General features: G+C 47.7%; 1 protein-coding gene across 5 annotated transcripts in view; it reads left to right on the forward strand.

Annotated features, from left to right (window-relative positions):
- Positions 1-24,426, forward strand: part of PPP2R5E (protein phosphatase 2 regulatory subunit B'epsilon) — a 178,066-nt gene extending 153,640 nt beyond the window's left edge. For all 5 annotated transcript variants that reach the window (XM_070065058.1, XM_070065059.1, XM_051826410.2 and 2 more), the window contains 9 exons: positions 3,184-3,314; positions 3,482-3,541; positions 4,426-4,534; positions 6,585-6,638; positions 6,738-6,788; positions 7,606-7,725; positions 11,422-11,549; positions 14,654-14,755; positions 19,685-24,426. In XM_070065058.1, the coding sequence (XP_069921159.1) occupies positions 3,184-3,314; positions 3,482-3,541; positions 4,426-4,534; positions 6,585-6,638; positions 6,738-6,788; positions 7,606-7,725; positions 11,422-11,549; positions 14,654-14,755; positions 19,685-19,784 (855 nt within the window). In that variant the 3' untranslated portion in view covers positions 19,785-24,426. The remainder of the gene's footprint in view (positions 1-3,183; positions 3,315-3,481; positions 3,542-4,425; positions 4,535-6,584; positions 6,639-6,737; positions 6,789-7,605; positions 7,726-11,421; positions 11,550-14,653; positions 14,756-19,684) is intronic.
- The last annotated feature ends 2,022 nt before the right edge of the window (positions 24,427-26,448 follow it).

Genomic DNA, 26,448 nt, shown 5'->3' on the forward strand with positions numbered 1-26,448 from the left:
GGGAATGGTAATTTTGTGGAAGTTTCTTTATGGTGGGGAGAATTGAAAGAGAGGGAAAGTGAGAGCTCCCCTCTCTGCTGGTTCTGTCCCCAGATGCCCACAACTGGCTGGGTGGAAGATGGGAGTCAGTGACGCAATGCAGACTTCCACATGGGTAGCAGGAAGCCAGTCACCGGAGCCATCATGACTGCTGCCTCCAGGGTCTGCGTTAGCAAGAACGGCGGCCATGAGCTCGTGGTGCATATCAAACCCAGGCACTCCGATATGGGATGTGCTAACTGATGTGTTCACTGCAGGGCTGAACGCCTGCTCCACCCCCACCCTGTGAAAATCTTGAGAAAATTTTTTACTCCTCGAGAGGAGGCCATCTTCTACTGCTTTCCCAGGCCATAGCAGAGTAGCTGGATCAGAAAAGGAGCAGCTGGGACTAGAACTGGCGCCCACATGGGATGCTGACACCACAGGTGGAGGCTTAGCCCACTAAGCCACAGCACTGGCCCTACCATTTTATATTCTTCTATTAAAAAATTTATTTGTGGGCCGGCGCTGTGGCTCACTTGGTTAATCCTTCGCCTGCAGCGCTGGCATTCCATATGGGCACCAGGTTCCAGTCCCAGTTGCTCCTCTTCTAGTCCAGTTCTCTGCTGTGGCCTGGGAGGATACAGTGGAGGATGGCCCAAGTCTTGGGCCCCTGCACCCATATGGGGAGACCAGGAGGAAGCACCTGGCTCCTGGCTTCAGATCAGCGCAGTGCGCCAGCTGTAGCGGCCATTTAGGGGGTGAACCAACAAAAGGAAGACCTTTCTCTCTGTCTCCCCCTCTCACTGTCTAACTCTGCCTGTCAAAAAAAACAAAAAACAAAAAAACAAACAAACAAACATTTATTTGTTGGGGCTGGCACTGTAGGCTAAGCTTCCACCTGTGGCGCCAACATCCCATATGGATGCAGGTGCGAGTCCCGGCTGCTCCATTTCTGATCCAGCTCCCTGCTGATGGCCTGGGAAAGCAGTGAAAAATGGTCCAAACACTTGGGTCCCTGCACTGGAATGGGCATGGGAGACCTGGAAGAAGCTCCTGGATCCTGGCTTCAGATCTGCTCAGCTCCAGCCATTGCAGCTGTTTAGGGAGTGAGCCAGTAAATGAAAGACCTCTCTCTCTCTGTCTCCCCCTCTCTCTGTAACTCTGCCTTTCAAACAAATCTTTTTAAAAAAGTATTTATTTATTTGAAAGGCAGAGTTACACAGAGAAGGAGAGAGAGACATCTTCCATCTGCTTATTCATACCCCAAATGGTTGCAAAGCCTGGGGCTGGTCCAGGCTGAAGCCAGGAGCTTCTTCTGGGTCTACTATGTGGGTGCAGGGACCCAAGCACTAGGGTCATCTTCGGCTGCTTTCCCAGGCGCATGAGTAAGGAGTTGGACTGGAAGTGGAACAGCCAGGACTTGAATCTGTGCCCATGTAGGGTGCTGGCTTAGCAGATAGAGGCTTAAGCTGCCATGCCACATTGCTGGTCCCCCATTTACACTCTTGCCACAAATATATGAGAGTTTCAATCTCGCCATGTCCTTGCCAGCACTTCTCATTATCTTTTTGAGTACCTACTCAATGCATGGCAGCCCCTTGTTTGGACATGCATATCTGTAATAATTTACAAAGTGGAACATTTTTTCCTGTGTTTACTGGACTTTTATACCTTCTTTGGGATGTGTCTATTTAAAAAATCCTTTGTTCATTGTAATATTGGGAATTTTTTGTCATTGAGCTTAAAGAGTTTTTTTAGCGTATGTTGGATTCTAGTCTCTCAGCAGATAAGTGGTTTGCAAACACTTTCTCCTGTTGTGTGGATTGTCTTACCATTTTCTTGATGGTGTTTGAAGCATCATGTTTTAGTTTTGATGAAGTCTGTTTTTCTCTGTGTTACTTATGCTATTGGTGCATATCTAAGAAACCATTGTCTAATCTAGGACTATGAAGGTTTATTCTTAAGTTTTTTCCTAATGGTTCTGTTATAATTTAGCTCTTAACCTTTAGGGTGGTTATCCATTTTGAGTGCATTTGAGTGTGGGGTGAGGTAAGGGCTCAGGTTCCAGTTTTTGCATGTGGCCATCCAGTTGTCTCAGCAGCGTTGTAGAAAGGACTGTTCTCACTGAGAGTGGCTGGGCGTCTGCATTGAAAATCAATTGACCACAAATGTGGGGACTTATTTTTAGATCCTCAGTTCTGATGTATTGATCTGTATGTATGTATGAACTTATGCCAGTATCACATTGTCCTAGTTAATGTAGCTTTGTAATAAATTTCGAATTTGAAAGCCTAAGTCCTCCAAGTTCATCCCCTGCCCTGAGATTATTTTGGCTCTTTGGGTCGTTGGCATTTGCATAGAGATTTTAGTAACAGTTTGTTCATTTCTGCAAAATCAAAGCTGGAAATTGGGGTGGGGGCTCAGCTGCCTCTGTGATACTCGCTGTCAGTTGACCTGAGGCTGTAGCGTGGGTCTCATTTTGAGTGCATACGTGGGCTGTTATCTTGACTCTGTTAACAGTAGATTACACATGGTTGAGGACTTAAAAAATGTTACTCGTGTATAGTATGCGTGGAAGTTCCAAGTGTTCTGCAGTGAATATTTAGGAAGTGAGCACAGGTGTATAAAGAGAAAGGGAACATGGCTGGGTATGGTTGGGGAGTTTTCGGGACTTTTTTGTCTGTTTTGTTTGTAAGTACTTGATTTGGTGTACATTGTTTCTCAGGAGGCGGCATACTGCCCTGGTTGGTAGCATGGACTTTGACCTTTACTGCTTGGGTTCAAATCCCAGCCCTGCCACACACTCGCTGTGACACCACGCTCAAGTGGCTTAACCCTTCTGTGTCCTCATTTCCTTGTCTGTGAATTGAGTAAAACTGCCTCACGGGGAGGGTTAGCGTGTGTGACTGCTTGGGAAATGGACGGTCACAGGAAATGCTGTGTCTGCTTTTTGCTGGACTGTTGCCATTGTTCTTCCTGTCATTGGTGTGTGTCTCTTCACTGGAGCCTGTGCCTTTGTCTGATTTAGTTATCACCAGATTCCCGAAGACCAGCGAGATCCTCGAGCCGTGTTCACCAAGGAAGGGATTAGACAGTGAGTGCAGGGACTCCTAACTCCTTAGCGGCGCCTCTGACAGCCGTGCTGCCTTTCTCTCACCACAGCTTCTGGAGCTCTTTGACAGCGAAGACCCTCGGGAGCGGGACTACTTAAAAACGGTCTTACACAGAATCTACGGCAAGTTTCTTGGTCTTAGAGCATTTATCCGAAAACAGATTAACAATATTTTTCTAAGGTAAGTGGAGGGCGGGAGGGGAAAAGGGTAAGCCAGGCTGATGTCTTCATAGAAGTATTCAGTAACCCCCCAATACGGGAGTGTACTGTACTGATGTTGTTCTTCCCATCTCTACCCTTCTCTCCCTCCTCCTGTCCTTATCCTCCTACCTTCTCTTCCCTTTTAAGGTTTGTTTATGAAACAGAACACTTCAATGGTGTAGCTGAACTGCTGGAAATATTAGGAAGGTAAGCGCGTTTCGCTGCTTGCTCATCTCAGGTGTTTGTCATTCTGTAGATGGGTGCAGGCGGCACTGGGACGTGCTGACTTGGATCTCTTGCTGACTGTCCGGCGGGTCTCTGGCATTTGCGCCTAGCGTGCCTCCCAACTGACTACCAGACACGATTTCCTGTTCCCCGTGTTCCCCACGAGGCGTTGCTAATGAGCGTAATCCCACTGGGATGGCTGAAGGCGCTAACAGCTCATTCGTTACTGTAGGGAAAATACGAGTATGTCTAATTGCATCTGAATGCCATAAGCCTCGTTCCAGGCTGCTGACCTGTGGCATAGCTGCGGAGGCAAGTTTCTGATCAGTAGGAGAGCTGGCCATCTTCATAGGGACCCTGTACCTGCTGCAGTTCTTGGGCGGCTGCTGCCTGGAGGGAGGAGGGGAATGGACTAGACAAAGCTGGCTGTTGCGTAGGTTCCCACACGCGAGGGAGACAGCTGGGCAGCGTGAGCCCAGCGGGGGAGTCGCACGGTTTTCTGTTAGTGACCTCCCTTTGGTGGGCAGAGATTGATGCCGTCTGGAAATGGGAACTGTCGGATTTAAAGAGGAGGAGGAAAAGCAGGCGAGAAAAAAACAGAAGAGTTTTGATGAAAAGCTTTTAGGAGCCATCTGATTAGTTTTAATGGTGGGGTGAGCATGAGCAAATTCATTTCTCCTTTTAAATTTCCTTTCTACTTAAATGCACTCTTTGAAGTAACTGAGAAGTCTTGACTGCAGCTGGGCGGGTTTGGGGTTGTTCTGGACAAACATAAACTGTTCAGGGTTTGAGCAGCTTCACAGGGGCAGCTGTGTGTGGGTGTAGCTGTGTCAACACCGCCAATGCGCGTCTCTTCTTTCTCCTAGTATTATCAATGGTTTTGCGTTACCTCTGAAGGCCGAGCACAAACAGTTTCTGGTGAAAGTGTTGATCCCTTTGCACACCGTCAGGAGCTTATCGCTCTTCCACGCGCAGGTAGGATGTGCCACAGCTGCCTCTGGAAGCTGTCGAAACGTTGGAAAACTCCGTCTCTTTCGCTGTTGCGGTTTCCTTTTTTTTTTTTTTTTTTTTTTTTAATTTTTTTTGACAGGCAGAGTGGACAGTGAGAGAGAGAGACAGAGAGAAAGGTCTTCCTTTTGCCGTTGGTTCACCCTCCAATGGCCGCCGCTGCAGCCGGCGCACCGCGCTGATCCGATGGCAGGAGCCAGGATCCAGGTGCTTTTCCTGGTCTCCCATGGGGTGCAGGGCCCAAGCACCTGGGCCATCCTCCACTGCACTCCCTGGCCACAGCAGAGGGCTGGCCTGGAAGACGGGCAACCGGGACAGAATCCGGCGCCCTGACCGGGACTAGAACCCGGTGTGCCGGCGCCGCAAGGTGGAGGATTAGCCTATTGAGCCACGGCGCCGGCTAGGTTTCCTTATTTTTAAAAAAGGACTTATTCAAGTTGAAAATACTCCCCGAGGGAGATCAAGATGTGTGTCATTTTCTCCATGCCCAGGAAAGTCCTGGGGACATTTTTAAGGTGGGCGGGGCCTCTGTGCAGAAGCCGAGTCTGCGACAGAGAACGGAGGTGACTGTCCTGGTTCACACAACTGCGTGTGAACATACGTATGCATGAAAGAAGCTGTGTGTGGGTCTCCAGGTTTGCATCTTTGGACATGTGCAGTCATTTTTCAGTGTTCTTCAATATTGTGTTCCATCCTTAGCCTCACTTTAAATTACCCTTTCAGTTGCCTTTTTTTGCCCCCTTTTCTGAGTTACTTTCCATTTAGTTCTCACTTTCTACCCAGAAATAAACACAAGAAGTCGACTGTTTTCATTTTTTTGGCCTCATTACTGTAAAGGCATATCCTGTCTTGTCCCACTCTGACTCCTGAGCCAGCACTGCCCCGCATGGCGGGCGTGTCACCAGGGGAGATGGATGACCTCGTGTATTTCTAATTCCAGTGTCTCAAAACTCTGACCCCCTCCCTGCTCCAGTGGGAGTGTTTTGAGTTTGCGTCAGAATATAACATGTTTTTCTAAGCAGTGTTCATTCTTTAAATGTGAAGTTCTGTGTTTTGAAGAAGAATTACTTCCTCCTTTTCTGTTTTGGAACACCATCAAAATGTTGATGTTTACGAGGGTGGATCTCCAAGAGTCTTCCCCTGCCCCACCCCCCTTTTTAAGATTATTTATTTATTTCAAGGTCAGAGTTAGAGAGAGAGAGAGATCTGTCATCTGTTGGTTCACTCCCTAACTGGGTACAACAGCTAGGGCCGGGCTAGGAGCTTCTCCTAGGTCTCCCATGTGGGTACAGGGGCCTGAGCCATCTTCCGCTGCTTTCCTGGGCACATTAGCAGGGAACTGGATCAGAAACGGAGCAGCTGGGACTCAAACAGCGCCCATATAGGATGCTGGTGCTGCAGTCAGCAGGTTAACCCGTGCACCACGGCACTGGCCCCTTGGCCAAGAATCTTTACAAACCTTTCCTACGTCTTGCCTTTCGTTTTAGAAATGGGATGTTCCATTTCATGCCCACATAAGAATTCTTGCTGAGATGGGCTAGCATGGGATAGCGAGCCCCAGGTTCTCACTGTGACGGGCACAGGAGCCTGCGTAGTTTGTGCCACTTCAGGCAGCCAGTGCAGTTTCTGGAGTAGCCTGCTTCCCCTGCAGGACCCCTAGAACCTCAGTAAGCCCAGTCCTGTGGGTAGTAGAAAGGAGGCGCCCGATGCCGCTGAAGCTGCATGTGGACGAGACTCCGAATCTGCTTGTCATTCGCTGCGGGTTTCTGGCCTCGAAACTCTTCCCCTTCACCTCCCAGTAGATTCCCCTGGAGCCTTCTTAGTGTCCGACTTGGGCTTGAAAACGTAGCTTTTTATTTTGCTTTATATGCATTTTATTTGTATCATAGTTAAAATGAATTGAACATGAACTTATTAAGACCGGAGTCTGGGATCCTTTTATAAGTTTTAATACTGCATTTTTTGAGCCCTTAGTGTGTCGAATGTGAAATTTTGTCTTGTCTTTTTGTTTCCTCAGTTGGCCTATTGTATAGTACAGTTTCTGGAAAAAGACCCTTCACTCACAGAACCAGTAAGAATTTTTTCCATAATTTAAAAAAAAAACTTCAGAAAAACTACTTGTCTTGGAAGCGTATGTGAACAATCATTCTCTTTCTCCTTTTCCTTTTAGGTTATTAGAGGATTAATGAAATTTTGGCCTAAAACATGTAGTCAAAAAGAGGTGAGTGCTTTGTGTCCCACGCTGTGAGCAGCTTGCCAAGTGCGGTGCTGAGTGCCAGGGGCGGGGCCTGCCTGTGTGACAGCCCTCTGACGTGTGCTGTAGCTGTGCGGGGAGGGCCTGGGAGCGCTCCTTCACTGGCCGTGAGATGGAGCCATAGTGAAGTTAGCCAGGGCCTGGCTCTGCGGAGGGCGCAGGTGAATGGGCCAGAGCCAGTGCCCGTGACTTCTGTACCCGGGGCCTTTAGGCCCCAAGCGTGTGTCGCGTTGTACAGTTCTGTGGAGGTAACTAGGTAGGATCATAAAATACAGGGACACCCTACAAACTTCCCGGAATGGTCCATTTGTGTTTTCTGGACTTGGTTCTCTTAGCTGGTTGTGCTAGAGGAGCACCCAGCGCATGGCGGGGGCTGTACCTGCTTGGCCAGTTGCAGCGTGTGCTGCTGTGTGTGGGGGGTGGGACACACCCTCCCCTTGGAGAGGTAGCTGGGTCTTGCCAGTAGGGAAGTGAGCCCCCTCCAGGGAAAGTCCTGTTTCCCAGCGGCCCTGATGCAGTGTGTTCCTGTATTATGCACAGCCAACTTATTTTTTCAAAGTAGATAGAGTTATATTTTCAGTGCCATGGTGACTCGCTTTTAAGAAGTCCCCCATCATGAGTTCATTGTGAACAGAACATCTAACATGGGATAATGCCCGGTTTATCTATGTTTGGCTTGATGTATAAATTTCTCTTCAGTCAGTACAGACTCCCCCTCGTCCTCACCGTCTGTGAGGATTTTTAACGAGGTCCGTCACGTTCTGTGTTTTGCTTTTACTTCCAGGTCATGTTCCTCGGGGAGCTGGAAGAAATATTGGATGTGATTGAACCTTCACAATTTGTGAAAATCCAAGAACCTTTGTTTAAACAGATTGCCAAGTGTGTGTCCAGCCCCCACTTTCAGGTTAGTGGTGAAGAGAACATGAGCCGGAGTGGCCGTGGCCGGTACAGTTATTCTGGGTGACTTTTATTTGTGCTGAAAGAGATAAAATGGATACTAGCAACTTGCTGGGTTTTATTTGCATTTTTCCCTCCTGATAATTTTAACCATAGGCACCTTATCTTGGGTGCCTGCCGTGCAGCGGCCACGGTGGTGTGCATTCTGTGCTGTCACTTTCCCGTAATACCCTGCAAGGAGGGCTTTATGTTTTTATGGTTTTGAAGATGTGAGCACTGAAGCTCCAGTGGTAAAATCACTGTCCTCGGGCACACTGCTGACTTAAGAAATGAGCTGATACGTTTCCTATTGTGTGTAAGAGAGAACACCACATAATGCTTAGGGAGAACGTGAGAACCCCAGCAGTCTCTAGTGTCAGCTACATTACATTCCTGAAAAACCTCAGAGTGTTCTGGGAAGCCTTTTTGCATTTTATAAGTGAGGCTCAGAGGTGTGGAGCCCATTTTTGGTCTTAGGCCTAGCTTCTAGGGAAAGCCTGTAACCTTCCGGTGGCACCACACTGCCTCCTTGTGGCCACTCAGGGGGAACACAGGGAAGGTAAACTTGGGCGGCTGTTTTTGGAGCCGTTGCTGTCGTGTTGGGTGGGTAGTTCAGGGCTGAACTCCCGTTGGGTTTTATCCTACAGCTGTGTCACCAGAGGTGCCTCTGACAGAGGTGGAGAGCTGCCACTCTCCATGCTGCCTGCCAGTGCCAAGGGGCTGTTCAGAGTGTGGCTTGCAGCACAAAGCCACACCTGTTGTGGCGGGCTCGTTTGAGGATGCACCTTTGCCGACGCTGTGGGATCCCCCACAGGTGTAGAAACACTGGCTGCTGCTGACCTGAGACATGTTAGCATGTCCGTGCCCTGATCTTAGGACGTCCTAGCAGCTGTGCCATACAGCACATAGGAAAGGTAGAAATCGTTAGATGAATTGTCCAGACGATGAAGGACCTGTCTGAGTAACAACAGAATGTGCGGAACTGCGTCTACGGGCGCTTTACGTCTACACAGCGACTGTGCTGCTCGCACATCCGATCTGCTCGTCTTGGTCTTCTGTCTCCGTGAGGGTGTATGGCGGAATGGAGGCCCAGTGCAGGGATCTCTTAGAGTGAGCCTCGCCAAGGAGTCTTCAGTGTTTCTCAGGAGCTTAGGAAGGGAGACAGGGCCTTAGTTGCCCTGGCTGCTGTAGCACACGTGACTGGTTTCTCCCAGTTCCCGAGGCTCGAAGGCCAAGGTGCCAGCCGGGTTGGTTTCTGGCGAGGTCCCGCTCTCTGTCACGTCCGCCTCACGGTGTCCCCTCTTCTCTGTGTGCACGCGCAGTGAGAGAGGCGCCGGTCCTGTCTGATTAGGATCTCACCCTTGTGACCTCCATTGACCTTGGTGACTTCCTTAAAGTCCTCTGTCCAAATACAGTCACGTTGGAGAGTAGACTTCAACGTATGCTGGAGCGTCAACAAAGTCCATGGGAAATGTGTATTATGAAAGACCTGTGCGTGGGTTCCAGAACTTGCCGCACCAGAATCGTTTCTTTTTTGAAGTTGTCTTAATTTGAAAGGCAGGGAAACAGAGGGAAGGACAGAGAACGATCTCTGTCCACTGACTGACTCCCCAGATGCCCCCAGCAGCCAGAAACTCCATGTGGTTCTCGCACTCAGGTGACAGAACCCCAGGTGCTTGAGCCCTTGTTTGCGGCCTCCCAGGCTTGTTCGTGGTGGCTGGCTCGGAAGCTGAAGTGGGACTCAGATCCCAGGCACTCTGCCAGGGGATGTGGGGTTCTGAGTGGCGGCTTAACTTGCCCCCCCAAAAAAAATCTTTTAAAAAAAATGTTCATCTAAAAACACATTTATTATTTATTTGAAAGACAGAGTGACAGAGATCGATTGTCCTGAGCTCCCACTGGGTGGCAGCAGCGCAGACACTTGAGCCGTTATCTGCTGCCTTCCCAGGGTCGTTAGCAGGGAGCCGGGTTGGCAGCAGAGCAGCCAGAGCCTGAACCAACGCTCTGATACAGCATGCTGGCTTGTAAGGCCGTGGCTTAACCTGTTACACCACAACACACCCCGCGTTGACGGTGTTTAGCTTCCCTCTGTCTCTGCTAGCATAGCCCTTCGGTCTGTTTGAAAATTCTTCCCTTCAGTGTCAGGTTTCAAGGCAGCCTCATTTCCCTCTCTCCCTTCTGCCCCGCCCGTCCCCCTCCCCTCCGGGCTCCTGTTCTGGCCGCATCGGCCACGCCGCTTGCTCAGGTGGTTTCGAGACGCACTGCTGATGGGGGTGCCTCTGCCCCACCGTCCTCTGCTGGGGATGCCCTTCCCTTCATGCTCCACAGCGCAGTCATTGCTTCCTGCCGGGGCACGTGCCTGCCTCCCCATGGCTCCCCAGGGCAGCTGGGTCATTCAGCCAGACCTTAACCGGGGTGTCCTACGCCTCTGTCTGATGCAGCGTCTGTCACCACTCGGGATGGCACGGGCTTGCCCCTGCCTCCTTTCCCCGCTAGTTATCAGCTTTGGGGGGATGGCAGAGGGGAGAAGTTAAGAGCAGAGACGTGGGAGTGTGCCCCCCGCTAGCCGTGTGGCCTTGAGCCCGCACTTTACCTTCTCTAAGCCTCCGGTTCCTCCTCTTCAGACTGGGGATGGTGATAGCAGCTCTTTGCTGGTTGTGAGAATTAAATGAGATACTGTGTATGTGAACCACTTAGCCGGGCCAGGCGTGCCATCAACCTTCAGAAGTGATTTTTTTCTTTGTATTCTCAGGGGCTAATGCTGAGCAGGTCCCAGGATTTTTTTTTTTTAACCAGATTGAATGATGTCAATAGAGCAGTACTCATTTCTTGGTGGTGCGTCCTGTACTGTTTGTCCTCTTCTAGCACTCAGTCTCCTGTCTGCTGCTTTCCTCTCCCCGCAGGGGACCTCTCCTTGTAGAGCTTGTAGGTTTTGTTTCTGAGATGTTCCTTGGAATCCGTAAAATCCACGATGAGCCCCACACGCATGCAGCAGGTGCAGTTCGAGTCTGTGTGGTGGGCGAGGGAAGGGCTCTGAGAGGGCAAGCAGGGGGGATGCAGCCGTGTCCCTGCACGTCCAGAAACTGAGCAGCCACCTCCTGGCTTGCCCCGTTTAAAGGAAGGGACTTGGGTCCCTACCCTTTGCGAGCGCTGTGACCCTAGGCTGGGTTTCCCAGTGCCTCTGAGCCGCTGTGTACCCGTCACAGAGATGCCTCTGTGGTGGCTGGTGCTGTGCTGGTGCAGTCCCCCTGTGGTGCACACTCGGGGCCGGGTCTGTGGCGGGCCTGAGCGTGCAGGCCGAGCCAGGTGAGCCAGGTGAGCCAGGAGGGGAGCCATGTGGGGGTGCAGGTCGGCTGGAGATGTTCGCAGCTTGGGAGCTGTGCAGGCAGAAGTCTACAGTGCAAGGAGATGGGAAGACAGAGGAGACTGGAATGGCGGGCAGGAAAACGGCCTTTGTCTTCTCCAGCTGATGTTGATGAAGCGCTTTGGATCTTTCTGAGAGATTTTTAAAAAATATAAAATGCGATTAGTTTTAAATCCGTTTTTTTTTTTTTTTTAACTTTGAAAAGTAGTCTTTTAAACTACTTTTGTTTGGAGAGATTACAGTTCTGGTGTATCTTTGTCTTTTTCTCTCGCCTAACATCTTGTTTTTCCTTTCCCGCAGGTGGCAGAGAGAGCCCTGTATTATTGGAATAACGAGTACATCATGAGCTTGATAGAAGAGAACTCGAACGTCATCCTGCCCATCATGTTCTCCAGTCTTTACAGGATTTCAAAAGAACACTGGAATCCGTAGGTTTTCAGTTTTTAACAGTTGTTTATTTATGTTCATTACTTGCAAGGCAGAGTGACAGAGAGAGTGACAGAGAGAGAGAGAGACAGAGGTCTGCCATCCACTGGTTCACTCCCCAAATGCCGATAACACTCAGGGTTGGGTCAAGTCAAAGCCTGGAGCCAGAAATTCCATCTGGGTCTTCCATGTGGCCTTCAGGGGCCCAAGTACTTGAGCCGTCATCTGCTGCCTCCCGGGATGTCTTAGCTGGGACTGGAGCCAGACAGTGTGCTGCCGGGTGTGGTGCCCAAGCAGCGGCCTAGCCAGCTGTGCCGCGACATGGCCGCGGGCTTGAGTCTCGTCACTTCCTCCTTCCCTCCATCTCTCTCTCTCGCTCTCTGGCCTTTCCTGTCATCTTCCTTCCCGTTGTGCCTGTCAAAATGTCTCAAATGCTCACTGGGCCAAATGCTCCGCAGACAGGCACAAAGAGGAATCCCTACCTTTTAGGGATTTACTGAGTAGCGGGGAGGCCCACGGATGAACAGGAGCTGTTGACTTGAGAGGCTCTGCCCTGTCTGAAGGGAGCGCTCTGGAGCCGAGGGGGAGGTTGGTGGATATTGATGAGGGGCTGGGATTTGGCAGACGGACGTGATGGGCTGCTCAGCGGATCCGTCCATCACACAGAGAGGCACGGTGACATAGAAAACACGTGTTAGGCTGTTAGAACTCTGAGGCTGGGGGCTGAGCACAAGTTTTTGGGCAGGCTGCTGGAAGGTGGAACGGGGCCCACGTGAGGTCTCACCAAGGCGGTGACGAGGAAACACTGAAGGGCTGTGAAGAGGGAAGTGGTCTGAATGTGCTTGTGTTTTCCCGACATGCACTTCTTGACATCCAAGTTAGTTGTGATGTATATTCTCTAGGAAAAAAGGTTGAAAGTCTTCAAGAAATTCAGTGTCTAGCCCCAATCTTCACTCCCCTCCCCTCCCCTGCCCTCCTCTCCCCCTCCTGTTTCCCTCCCTCCCTGATTGAGTCATTTGAAAGAGTTAGAGAGAGAGATCTTCTATCTGCTGGTTCACTCCCCAGATGGCTGTGACCAGGAGCTTCCTCTGAGTCTCCCACATGGGTGCAGGGGCCCAAACACTTGGGCTGTCTTCTGCTGCTTTCCCAGGCCATCAGCAGGGAGCTCAATTGGGAGTAGAGCAGCTGGGATTTGAATTGGCACCATAAAGGATGCTAGCATTGCAGGTGGCGGCTGCACGCGCTATGCCACAGCTCCAGCCCCCCAAATGTACTTCTTATACATGTTTTGGGAAAGGTCAGACTTGCAGTTTATTTAATGCAAAGCTTAATTTTTATGACTTCTTTTTTCAGTGGTATTGGGAACACATTTGTTGAAAATGGAAGCAGGCTGGCACCGCGGCTCACTAGGCTAATCCTCTGTCTGCGGCACCGGCACACCGGGTTCTAGTCCCGGTCTGGGCGCTGGATTCTGTCCCGGTTGCCCCCCTTCCAGGCCAGCTCTCTGCTGTGACCCGGGAAGGCAGTGGAGGATGGCTCAGGTCCTTGGGCCCTGCACCCACATGAGAGACCAGGAGAAGCACCTGGCTCCTGGCTTCGGATCAGCGCAGTGCGCCGGCCACAGTGGCCATTGGGGAGTGAACCAACGGAAGAAAACCTTTCTGTCTCTCTCTCTCTCTCACTGTCCACTCTGCCTGTCAAAAAAAAAAAAAAAAAAAAAAAAAAAGAAAATGGAAACAAACTTGTGTATTTCGGCCAAAGGCACTGCTACTGAGACTGTAGCCGGAAGCCCCCAAGCCCCTCACGGTGCACCCTCGCGTTGCCAGGGACCTGTCCTTTCAGCTGAGAAGGCTGGGCTGCCACCCTCGCCTGTGCCCTGGCTCGGGTGCCACAGCTAATAGCAACCATCAGCAGCTTCCAGTTAGCTTTTTTTTTTTTTTTTTTTTTTTAAAGAGATAACTTATTTATTTATTTATTTGAAAGTTAGAGTTACACAGAGAGAGAAAGAGAGGCAGAGAGAGAGGTCTTCCATCATCCGCTGGTCCACTCCGCAATTGACTGCAATGGCTGGCACTGTGCCTATCCGAAGCCAGGTACCAGGAGCTTCTTCCGGGTCTCCCATGCGGGTGCAGGGGCCCAATGACTATGGGCCATCTTCCACTGCCATCCCAGGCCATAGCAGAGAGCTGGATTGGAAGTTGAGCAGCTGGGACTCAAACCTGCGCCCTTAAGGGATGCTGGCACCGCAGGTGGCGACTCCACCCGCTACTCCACAGTGCTGGCCCTTCCAGTTATCTTATCAGCATCTGTATAGGGTCAGCAGAATGGATGGACTGATAGAAATCACAGTTAATAGAGAACTCCTATTAAACCGCTCAGTTTACAGAGGCTTGCTATCATACCTTTGAATATGAATTCTGTGTGTAAACATGTTTGTTTCCATGGGGACAGCTTCTGATTTTGATGGATTATGTGTGATATTTGACAAGTAAAATTCTATGCACTTGCAGGTCTTGAGGGCCAGTGTGGCCACAGATAAACTTATTTTAGGGTAAAGTTGCTTTATTTTTATAAAAGTTGAGCATCCCAAATCTAAAATTACAAAAATACTCTAAAACGTGGAACTTTCTGATTTCCACCTTGATGCTCAGCCAGTTTTAGATTTTGGATTTCCAGAGTTGGGGTGCTCAGCTGGTAAAAAGTCTGTGCAAATAGTTCTCAGTCCCGAAACTCTGAAAAAATCGGCATTTGTGGTCCCAGGCATTTCAGGTAAGAGACACTTAAGTTGTTCTTGCCTTTTTATTAAGAGTTATCAAGAGGCTGTGAGCAAGTGTGTTTCTAGAAGGGTACATTTAAGGGTTTTTTTTTTTTTTTTCTTTTTTCCTAAGTCTGCTACCGCTAGGAAAGATGTTTTGCCTTGAACAGTAAAGCGTAGAAGCCTCCTGAACTGGAAGTGGACTGTGAGTCATTTCAGTGGCTCCAGCCGGGGGTCGGGGGTGAGCTCTGTGCACGAAGGAGCGCCTCCAGACACAGGTCACGCATCTGTGCTCCTCCTGGGCGCCTGCTGCAGGTGGCTGACCGGACGCTCCCCCCTCTCTGCTTACAGGGCCATCGTGGCACTGGTGTACAACGTGTTGAAGGCGTTTATGGAGATGAACAGCACCATGTTTGATGAGCTGACAGCCACATACAAGTCAGATCGTCAGCGGTAACTTTTTAAAGCTTTTTTGTCAGACGTGCATACAACTACTGAGTTCTTTCCTTGCCCTTTGCCGATATTGCCCGGTGGCTCCCCACCTCATAAGCACAGTGCAGTTTTACCTACGTATGTCTTCACTCTTGCATGCTCATCAGCTCTGTGTTTGCTGGTGCCCACCGGTCGCGAAGCTGTGTGACAGTGTCATGTTGTTGGAGCCTGCTCTCCTCCCTTCCTTCCAGAAATATCCCAGTTATGCTTCAGGGTTGAGAGTCTGGCACAGAATTGCCGTATCAGGCCTGTGGAAAGCCATCAGCATGTGGCTTGCCAGCTGGGTCACTCTCATCCGGAACTCGCTCGACCTAGGCCACCCCCAGGAGGGATGTGGCGCCATTTGTCCAGCACTTTGGCTCCAGACTTACAGGAACTCAACTCTAGAACTCAACAGACTCATTGCAATGTTCTTATTATTTTAAAATTTTTTTATTTATTTGAAAAGCAGAGAGGGAGACAAAAGCAAGGTTATTCCTCCCATCTTCTGGTTCACTCCCTATATGCCTGCAACAGCTAGACTGAGCCAGACCAAAGCCAGGAGCCCCGAAGTTGGTCTGGGTCTTCTACATGGGTGGCAGGCCTCGAGTCCTTGAGCCATCACCTGCTGCCTCCCAGGGTGCACATTAGTAGGAAGCTGGAATTGGCAGCAGAGCTGGGACTCGGGCACTCGCATGTGGCATGTGGGCGTCCCAGTGGTGTCTTCACCGCTACACCAGATACTCACCCTCCTTGCAGTTTGAAAGACAGCACAAAGGACATGGAGCCTAGCAGCCTGCCGTTCCCATGTCTAAGGCCAAAAGGAAGCAAATACCACTGGAGCTTCCTACAGTAAGGCTCTGGCATCGTGGGCCTTCCTTAGTGCGGTTTATATTATTCAGCTTGGTCATTTGGTTCTTCAAAAAGTTCATGGCAGATGGATTGAAAAGTTAACTTTTTTTGGTGCAAAGAGTTTGAAGTCCTTGCATAGATGTTTCACAGTACGTATTTTGAAGACCTTTTGTGTGTCCAACTTTGGTTGTCTTCCAAAAGGTGTGGAGAGAACTCGGAAAGTCTTGAGAGCTCTTCTTCGTAGCTGGGCCTTGTGACTGGCCTTTGGTCGCCCAGGAGCAAGTGTCAGTTTTGAATCTCCCAAGGCCATGGTCCTTAGAGGGTCCCGGGGCGGGGGGGGGGGGGGTGGTTCGAGGGCTCAGACCCAGGCCCGTGCTCACCTTTCTGGAAAAAGCTGTTTCTGACCCCTTGCTTTGCTGATTTTGAGTATGTTGCTTCTCTTTTACTGAGTAGAAGAGCAATGAGAAGAAAGGTTTGGTGGCAGAGGGTGACGTGTTAGTGCAGTGATTTTTTTCAGTCACCGTGGACATTTATGAAATGCAGCTTGTTAGGGAATATGGCAGATATTTAGCTGTATACAGAAGAAGCTGAGATTGCTTAGCACAGTTTTGGAATAAATGTCAATTATGGGATGTCATGCCATACTTGCAATTTAAATGACTTTTTTTTTTTTTAAGATTTATTTGTTTATTTGAAAGGCAGAGTTACAGAGAGGCAGAGGCAGAGAGAGAGAGAGAAGTCCTCTGTTTGCTGGCCTACTCCCCAGACAGCCACAGTGGCCTGAGCTGGGCTGATCTGAAGCCAGGAGCCAGGAGCTTCTTCCTCAGGAGCTTCCTCCTGGTCTCCCATGCGGGTGCAGGGCCCAGCACTTGGGCCATCTTCTACTGCTTTCCCAGGCCACAGCAGAGAGCTGGATCAGAAGACGAGCAGCTGGGACTCGAACCGGCACCCATGTGGGATGCCAGCACTGCAGGCGGTGGCTTTACCTGCTACGCCACAACACAGGCCCAAAAACAACTCTTAATTCACTATATTAGCAGTTGTTATCAATCATTAAGTTTGTAACAGCCTTCTTGCCCCAAACTTAAATCTTTTTTTTTTAAAGTTACTTAAATAGGGGGCCAAGAGCACATTTGATTACTGTGATATTCCACTAAAGATTGCATTGCCCAGAACATCCTGTTTGGGAGCACCTAAAAGCTTATTTTGTTTAAAATATTTTGGTTTATTAGATGCACACAGAGACAGAGAGAGAAGGTCCCCATCCATGGTTCACTCCATCGGGCCCACAATGGCTGGAACTGGGTTGGGCCAAACCAGGAGCTCAGCCAGGTCTGCTGTGCGGGTGGCAGGGACTCGAGCGGTAGGACCATCACTGCTGCCTCGCAGCTGAGTCAGGAGCCTGAGGTGGTGTCTAACCCAAGTACTCCTTCAGTCAGCGTCTGAAACAGTAGGCTACGCGGCCACTCTGAGAGCTCATTATGATTATTCAATTAATCTTTCATATTTAGTAAAATTTCAATAATAAAGCTGCTGCCTGATCTTTTGTCATCTGAACTAAGTCCAAACCCTTGTTTAAAAAAAAAAAAAATGAGCCAGGAGGACTAGGAATAGACAGAACTGTGTGATTAATTCAGATACTCTGGCATATTAAAGTGAGTTATTGCGAGTAGACTTTCTTCACAGAAGAGAACGATTTTTTTTTAAGCCAGGGCAATACTTGGCTATATGAGCAATAGAAGGTTCTACGGAGCAGATGGAACCACTTGTCTCTCTACAGAGTTGGTGCTGGGATCAGAGAATTGGGAGATACATTTGATATTACCAGAGAAGTGGATGGAAGATTTCACTTCCAGGTGTCAAGAAATCAATGGTTTCTGTTCAGATCTAATTTTGAAGTATTGCAAATCTGAAAATGGTGGGTGGAAGAAGTATTTAGCGTTCTTAGCTACATACGCCAACATCAGTGCCTCGTACAATTGAAATTGGAAGCGAATTTGACAATATCCCCAGCATGACACTGTGGCTAGGTTTTAAAATTTCCACCTACAGGGAGAAAGGAAGGTGGGAAAGAGTGGAATGATAGTTAACTCTATCAGAGATGCTCAGACTTTTTAAAGATAACGTTGTCAGCGGCATGAAGTTCATCTGTAGGAGAGGCCCTAGAGGACAGTTTGCATTGATGGCCATTCAACTGTGGGTCAAGAACACGAGCGAGACACTTCAGCAAGAAGATGATGAGTGCTTGCAGAAAAGTAGTGACTTGCTAGATTTGCCTTTCGCTTTTCATTTGTGAGGGTGTCCTTCTGTTGGCTGTGTGCATTGCTGAGACCTTCAGGTCTGTGACGCGCCGTTTCACTCTGCTCTGTGGCCTTCGAGAAACACAAGTCCTTAACCTCTACGGCCAGGTTGTTGTTGAGGATTGTCTAATCTTGCTCCTGCCGTGCTAATGCACTTTCTCATGGTCAGAATTGCCAGATAGGTAATTCTGTTACGCCCAGTAAGAGTTAGGTTCTATAGAAATCTGATTATAGCAATCAAGGCCTAGGTTATCAAAATATTGATTATGAAATGCTGATACTCGTTACACAGCCTAGCATTCCCTCATGACTCTAGAGGAATGAGGATAGCAAACTACTTTGATTTTTCTGGAGGTTTTTTTTATTGAAAGATTTCTTTTTTTCCTTTTTTTTTTTTTTTTTTAAAGATTTATTTATTTGAAAGGCAGAATTACAGAGAGAGAGGTCTTCGATCTGCTGGTTCACTACCCCAAATGGCCTCAACTGCCACAGCTGAGCTAATCCAGAGCCAGGAGCTTCCTCTGGGTCTCCCACGCGGGCGCAGGGGCCCAAGCACCTGGGCCATCTTCTACTGCTTTCCCAGGCCACAGCAGAGAGCTGGATGGGAAGTGGAGGAGCTTGGACTTGAACTGGTGCCCATTTGGATGCTGGGCTGCTGGCTGGGGCTTTAACCCACTGGGCTGGCCCTGAGAGATTTATTTCTTTATAAGGCAGAGAGGGCGAGCAAGCACTCTCCCGAGCAGTAAAACTTGCGCTGTGGCCGAAGTTAAGTCCTTGCTGACAAAGCGCAGGGACCACGTTGCTGTGCCTGGATTGGCGGGGCCCCTCTTTTCCGGCATCATCGGAGTTTGTGGACTCAGAGGTCAAGATGAGGAGAACTAGGAACAGTACAGTGAATGATGTTGAATAAACCAACTTCATTCAGTTTACAGTATAGCTGTGTATTCCTACTTGGTTGATGTTAACACTTGCTGTCTTTGGCTAAAATCTGCGAATTCCTAAATGTCCTTGGCAAAATACAGTTTGTTGACTATATGTTGGAATCCAGTTTTACAGTAAATTTCGTCAGTGAAATCTGAAGGACTGGAAATCACCAGTAAAACTGATACTGAACCAAAGTTGAAGTCTTGGTACATTAGAGAGTGAACAGATAATGATATCAACCAAAGTCGGCCCCAGTCGTTAATTAAACTGAAATTGCAAGGTCTTAGTTTCTCCCAAGCTCCTAAGGAGTTGGCATATTGCTGGTGTGGGAAAAGCAGATAGGAGCAGAGCGGGGAAGGTGGTGTTCCTGATCCCACTCTTTTCTCTGTGTCAGTGTCATGTCCACTGTCCTTGTGGAGAAGCCATTTTGGAGACATCCAAAAACCTAGAGTCCCCCGAGGCCCCAGAGCACACTGACAGGCCATGGTCTGGGCCAGCTGATGGTGGAAGTCCACCCAGCCGGTTGCTCAGTGATTTTGAAGCTGATTTTCCCCATTAAGCTAAGTATAAAGGGATATTAATATGGCATCTTAAAATACCCTTGTCATCTGCTCTGTGGAGTAATGCTACTTTTGTGCCTATGTAGGTAGCAAAAAAAAAAAAAAATCATAAAATGCAAGCACAGGAGAGGAAAACCCAAAATGAGGACATGCGCCAGCTTCCTGTGAGCCTTTGGAGGCTTTTCAAACATTGACGGGAAAAATGTGTTACAGGCAGCTGTTGGTGGAGAATCTCCCCCGCTTCTCGGTTGCTTATGTTGTTTTCTCTCCCCCAGTGAGAAAAAGAAAGAAAAGGAGCGTGAAGAGTTATGGAAGAAGTTGGAGGACCTGGAGTTAAAGAGAGGCCTTAGACGCGACGGGATAATTCCAACCTAACAGAGACAACGCCGGCAAGCTAGCTAACCTGTGGAGCCACACATTTATGTAGTAGAAGATGGAGCAGCAGTTTTCTGTATTGTGCAACTTTACAGTAGATTTCACATTTGTTTCATTGTTACAACAGCACTGTATATACCTGTCTCTAAGTAAAGGAAAAAAATAAGGACTTCAAATCCAAAGTTTGGACAGTAGATGGACTTCTCAGAACTTTGCAAACGTAATCATTGTTCTAACCCTCTTTAAAACACGAAACAGCAGTCTTCAGAGATCTGTTGATGAAATTGCTATGTTAAAATTCCATTATCAGGAGTTCCTTATTTATCACTAGCAGAGAGTATGATAAAATTTTCAAATGTGAACAATCTTAAATTTAGCTTGTCTTTCTGCTAAGCTGTTAAATGTATTTATAGTAAAGAAAGAAAAAAAAAAGACTGTCATTTCCTTGTAAGTTTGTATGCCATCCTCCTCTGGATAACTTGACTGTAATTTGACATCTTTTCCTTTTGCACATCTTCATGAGTTGAATGTCCATGTGGAAGGGGGCCATGAATTATTAAGGCCCCTGATAGAGAAAGTTTTGTTTACTGGGGTGAACATCTTTCCAGTCGCCAGGTAGCCCTGGTGCTCCTTTCGTTTGAAAATTAAGAGTCAGAAGAGAAGAGGTGATAAACATAGTAGGGAGGGGAGTTTTGGATTCATGCGTGAGTCGATGGTGGATCCAAATCAGTGTCTTGAATCCTTTGAAAACAGGCACTGGGGCTGCACAAGCTTCAGTCCCTGGCCAGTATTGGTTGCATACATCACTGAACACACACAGACCAGAGATGTTTTAGAAATGTCAGAAAAACATCCTTTTGGACCATATGAAATGAGAAAGACAAACACTAAAGTCTAACCATGAAATTGATCGCCAGGATTGTGAATCCAATTGGGAACAGAGTTGAGCAAACAGCTTGGACTGTTTGGAGTTGTTGCCTTACTTTTTAATATGTATTTATAAAGTATTCCAGCAAAAGAGGATGTAGCCTCTGGGAAAAAACAAACAAACATGTTACAGTGTTTTTTGTAGATTTCTCGTTCTATATCTCATCACAGTGCCCACCCTGTTTTTAGCCGGAAAGGATTCAGGATAAACATTATGCATTCTGAACTGGATGCGTATTCCTAACTACTGTATTTGTTACCAAAAGTGGTTCTACAAATGCTACTGAAAAAATCTGGAAATTCCTAATGTCCTGAGTATTAATAATAAAGTTTAAAAATGCTTTTATATCAAAGGTGCATCGTGACCAAATTGTTTAAGAAAACAAAAACAAAAACAAAAAAACAAAATCTAGGGCTGTATTATAGATGTATCTTATTGGCTCTCTGCTTTGTACTTAAAAGAGGAATCTTATACCGAGGGGTAGGAAAGTCCCTGGTACAACCTGTGTACAGTACGTACGGACTTAATATGGCTGCATTGTGATGTACTGAAAGGCGTGTGTCCTGGGTTGACGTCCAGGATGCGCTTGCTCGTGGTAGATGGGCAGCAGTGAGTTGATAATCCTCAGCCGTCCCCTTCCGCAGTATCCAAGGTGTAGGGCTGAGTCTTTGTTCATATGTTAAATTGTGATAGTAGCAAACACGAGCATATGAACTACTGTTGCTCTTACTAGAAATATAATATAAATATGGGCCTGTATATTTTCTTTCTTCCATTGAAATATAAAGCAGAATATACAGTGTTATTGTTTCCAAGAGAAAGGAAAAAGGAGTTGCCACTGCGCTTTCTTCCCTGGGAAGTGCTCCAGGGCCAGGAGGTAGAGTGCGTCCTTAGGAGTCAGCTGGTGGCGGATATTGTCACCTAGGTAACTTTGTAAACAACACTTGACATCGTCCATTCCTAAAGAGAAATAGCATTAAAAACATCACGCACAGCACCAAACACAACGTGGGTTGATGGAATTCCTAGATTTACAAAAAAAGAAGTTCATGGGGCTTCAACGTGAAGGTGGCAGAGGCTGCCAGAGGAGGCACCGTACTTCCAAGGTGTGGGAGCCGAGGCGCCAGTTGAGTTACTGATGCTGGAGGATCGTGTGTGACCTTTCTTCTCCGCCCTTTTGGTTTTAGCCCTTTCCTTGTGACTCTGCATCACGTTGATTTTTGGTAGTATAAACTTTTTTTTGCCCAGAATTCATCTTTTTAGATAGGAGATGTGAAAATCCCAGGTTTATCAAGAACCTCCGCCCATCGGAATGCAATGCAGTCACTGGAGACGAGAGAGGCCAGGGTCCCTTTTTTTCTTTTTGTTGCACCTTACACTGCCATCAGAGTGAAGGTGGAAATGACACGGGTGATCCTGGATGTCAATTTTGTGTGTTGATCATTCCAAACTGAGAAGACTAAAGCCAAATTTTGGTGTATTTAAGGAAGCCGCGATAGAGCTATATGTCTACAATCCACAGGGCAACTTCTGAGAAGAAAACGCTGTCTTTTTCTTTCCTAACTGAGAGTGACAATGTGACGTTTGTCACGTTGTGTGCAGTGACGCAGAGTAACTGAGGTAAGCTGACTGTTGCACTATGTGACATTTTTAAGGACGCACTTGCTGCATTGGCAGCCGCCCTCTCTGTCCCTTCCCACAATTCTGCTGTTGCTGCAACTCGAGTTAATTGTGACAAATGCATCTTGGTGTTCTATTTTGTTTGCGTCATGATTTTCAGAACTATATATAAATATATTTTTTAAATAGCAAATATTGTAGTTAGTGAGGATCACTCCAACCCATTCCCTACCATATTGGTTTCAGGGATAGGATTACGAGTGTCTTTGGAAGAAAACAATACACACAGCCCTGTGGTTTAGAACGAGACTGAGGCCTTGGGCTGTGGGCCTGGACAACTGTATGAGTGAAAACCAACCCATGTCATACTCTGAATCAAAGCATGCATTCCTTTTTCTCATCATGCGAATGTCCTAGTTGTTTTCCTTCAATGTTAGGTTTTGTCCTTTTAAGTTTTAGTATATTTTCCTCTAACATTTGCCTTTTAAAAAAAATTAAAAAAAAAAGAAAGAATACCCTCAATGCCGCTGGATACTCACAAGCAGGGTTATGCTCCTTCCTCTTGGGCTTGTTTGCCTAAGTAGAAGGATTTAATTTATTCTGTACCTCCTCCTAGGCGTGGGGCAGTCCAGGGTGCACAGCCAGGAATTGCTAGTAATTGCACCTGCTATACTTAAACACATAGCCCTAGGCGCAATCACACTATGGAAAGGAAAAAAAAAAAGTATATTTAGAGCTTTAAAAGCCTTTTTATTTTTTTGTGGGGGTGATGGGGGGTGGGAAAGTGATATATGGAAGTTACTGGCATTTTTAAGTGTTCAGATTCTGGCCCTCCCCCGCCCCGTTTTTTTTTTTTTTTTTCTCCCCGTTTAATTGGATGCACTGATCTGGCCCAGGAAATGAAGAGATCCTTTTGATGCTATAACCAATGTTATCACCAAGTGACAGTCACCTGTGGCTACCAGGTGGCACCAGATGTGATCAGTAAAGTTGTATTTGCACATCGATATTTTTTGTGTGTGTCTGGCTCAGCCGCTTCTCTGAGTGGAGTTGAGGGATGAGCCACAGGGATTTTTGTAGCAGGTCTATGGACAGTGCATCTTAGATTCCTCTGCATTTCATTTTGAAAAGCTGAAAGGAGGATTGTGCATCTGGAGAGAAAGTTGAGCAAATTCTGATCTAGCGGAATGTTCATTTGTGCTGCTTCTTGTGTACGACAGCAGCAGAGGTCTCTCTCTCGGAAATACACGTCCCGTATTGCGATGTCTATGAACATAGGTTTCCTTTGCTTCCTCCTGCCTCTCCCGTCCTCCTCGGAGCTTTTCCCCCTGCCCAATCTCCTCTCTTCCTCCTTTCTCCCCCTCTTCTGTTAGCCTGTCTTCCTCCATTCCTTCCTGCCCCCTTTCCTCTTTCTTTACTTTTTTTTTTTTTTTTTGGGAAATCACTTATTGTAAATAAGTTGTAATCCACACCTCATGTATCAAATGGGGAACTTTCAAAAATATAAATATTACCAATACATTTTCTGGTTGTTGTCTGATTTTTGATTGAAGCATAATGAAAATGACATGTCCATTGCTTTTGGTTTGGGGATTTTGCTGTAGCTTTATACATCTGGTATTTTAGTATTTCATTGTCTTAGCAGGAGAGGGCAGCAGAAGTTCATTTTCCCTGTTAGTAATGCTGTGATTCATGGTTGGATTTGAATTTAGCTGTGTGTGTGTGCGTGTGTGTGTGTGTGTGTGTAACAGCATCTGTTTGTGGGTAGAGGTAAAAGTGAAGCATTTTTGATATGAAAAGTTGCATATGAAAATTATAGACTGGTTCAACCAGATGGTGAAGACTTCTGACCCACAACGCTAAAACACCAGATCTTCCAGCTCCTTCCTTCTCAGACACAACAGAATGCAAGCTGGGTCTTGAAACACTTGGAACTTAAAATGTTTTTTCTTTGGAAATGATTTAACTTTCTTCAAAGTGGTGACAGAAACAAAAATGAAGGTGCTCCCCCAACGCAATGTAACCCCGTTCACAGCTGTGTGCAAGGTTCTGTACTGTGGGCGCATCAGAATAAAGCAGTGGAGTGTTCTGGGGCGCCTGGCTCTGTTGTTTGTCTCCCACCTCCGTGGCCTTTTCCGAACCATACAGGTGATAGAGTTGATCCGTTCAGCCTTGAGGGCAAGTGAGGTTGGCGTGCTGGGGCTTCCAACTGGGGGAGAATTCGTCTATGATGAGGGGTGTATAATACCGGGCAGTGGTCCAGGGGCTTTATTGTATAACCAGCCTCTCCCTGTGCTAGCGGCTCCACACAGCAATGCTTAAGTGCTCACTCTGGGTTTTATGGTTTGGGAAGGACTTGGCAAGAGCTTGTGGTCTCTGAGCCTCGTATCAGCGTGGATGTCTCAGGCCGGACAGGAGGGTTCACTCCCAACACGGTTCACTCAGCGTGGCCTTCAAGTTCGTGCAGGCTCTTACCTTGTGGGTCTCCTCTCTTACAGTGTGGCCACTGGGTTCTAAGAGACAGGACATGGGACTGCCAGTTTGCTGCATCCTGCAGTCTGGGCCGACTGTCTCAGCATCACTTCCGTCCTGTTCTTTTGACTAAAATCAGAGCCTGCTCAGCTTCAGGTGAGGGTAGGGGACACACAAACCTCAATGTATTGGCTGATTTGCAGTCACGTGCGAGAGGAATGGTTTCTCTGTAAAGCATTTGATTTGGGTGTGGTCTACTGTTAGACAATTAAATTGTATAAAACCGAGAAACATGGAGGTAACCAGTTGATGTTTGCTATTCAGAGAATCTGGGATGGGAGGAAAAAGTCCTTGTAAACTCGGGCATTTTGTGTTTTGTAGCATCAAGATCAACCTCTTGGCAGGTTATGGGGATAAGAAACTTGTCACAGAATATTTAGGGTTCAGAGATTTAAGAGATGATTCCCATTTCAGTGAAATCGGCAATCCTTGGCAGGAGGCTGCCACCCCCTGGAAATAAGCATTTACAAAAATGGAGGCATAGCAGATGAAAGTGCAATTCGTGTTTCCCGGATTTTATGCAAGTAGTGTGTCCTAGGGTGGCTGTTTGGCCTGGCAGTGTCCATCACTGGTTACAATGCTCTCTCTGCGAGTCTGAATGTCCCAGTTTGGTCCTGAGCTCCGGCTCTGAGCTAGCTTCAGCCCTTGCCCAACCCTACCCATTGTGGGTGTTTGAGGACTGAACCAGTAGGTGGGAGTTCTCTGTGTCTCACCGACTCTTCGCCTCCCAAATGTATTAAAAAACAAAATTAGTGGCCGGCGCCGCGGCACAATAGGCTAATCCTCTGCCTGCAGCGCCGGCACACCGGGTTCTAGTCCTAGTCGGGGCGCAGGATTCTGTCCCAGTTGCTCCTCTTCCAGGCCAGCTCTCTGCTGTGGCCTGGGAGTGCAGTGGAGGATGGCCCAAGTCCTTGGGCCCTGCACCTGCATGGGAGACCAGGAGAAGCACCTGGCTCCTGGCTTCGGATCAGCGCAATGCCCTGGCCACAGTGCACCGGCCGTGGCGGCCATTGGAGGGTGAACCAACGGTAAAGGAAGACCTTTCTCTCTGTCTCTCTCTCTCACTGTCCACTCTGCCTGTCCAAAAAAAAAAAAAAAAAAAAAAATTAGTGATGTATCCTGAAAGTTTCTTTTAAGCTCATGTTAGCTTAAAAAAAAACACTAAAGAATGGGATAGTTAGGATAAATGAAAATTTGATTTTTTTCTGATTATGATGCATGTTATAAATACACTTTTAAAAAAAGATATATTTATTTATTTGAAAGAGTTACAGAGAGAGGGGGAGTCAGATCTTCCATCTGCTGGTTCACTCAGGGCCAGGCCGAAGCCAGGAGCTTCTAGATCACCCATGTGCGTGCAGGGCCCCAAAGACTTGGGCCATCCTCCTCTGCTTTCCCAGGCACAGTAGCAGGGAGCTGGTGATCAGAAGTAGAGCAGCTGGGACATGAACAAATGCCCATATGGGATGCCAGCACTGCAGAGAGCAGCCTAACCCGCTATGCCACAGCACAACCCCCTACACTTTTATTCTTAAGGCAGAATTGTTTTATGATAATTGTTTCTTATGACCTAAGAAACCTTTC

This window comes from Oryctolagus cuniculus, chromosome 20, assembly GCF_964237555.1.
Source record: "Oryctolagus cuniculus chromosome 20, mOryCun1.1, whole genome shotgun sequence".
In the NCBI taxonomy this organism is placed as follows: domain Eukaryota; kingdom Metazoa; phylum Chordata; class Mammalia; order Lagomorpha; family Leporidae; genus Oryctolagus; species Oryctolagus cuniculus.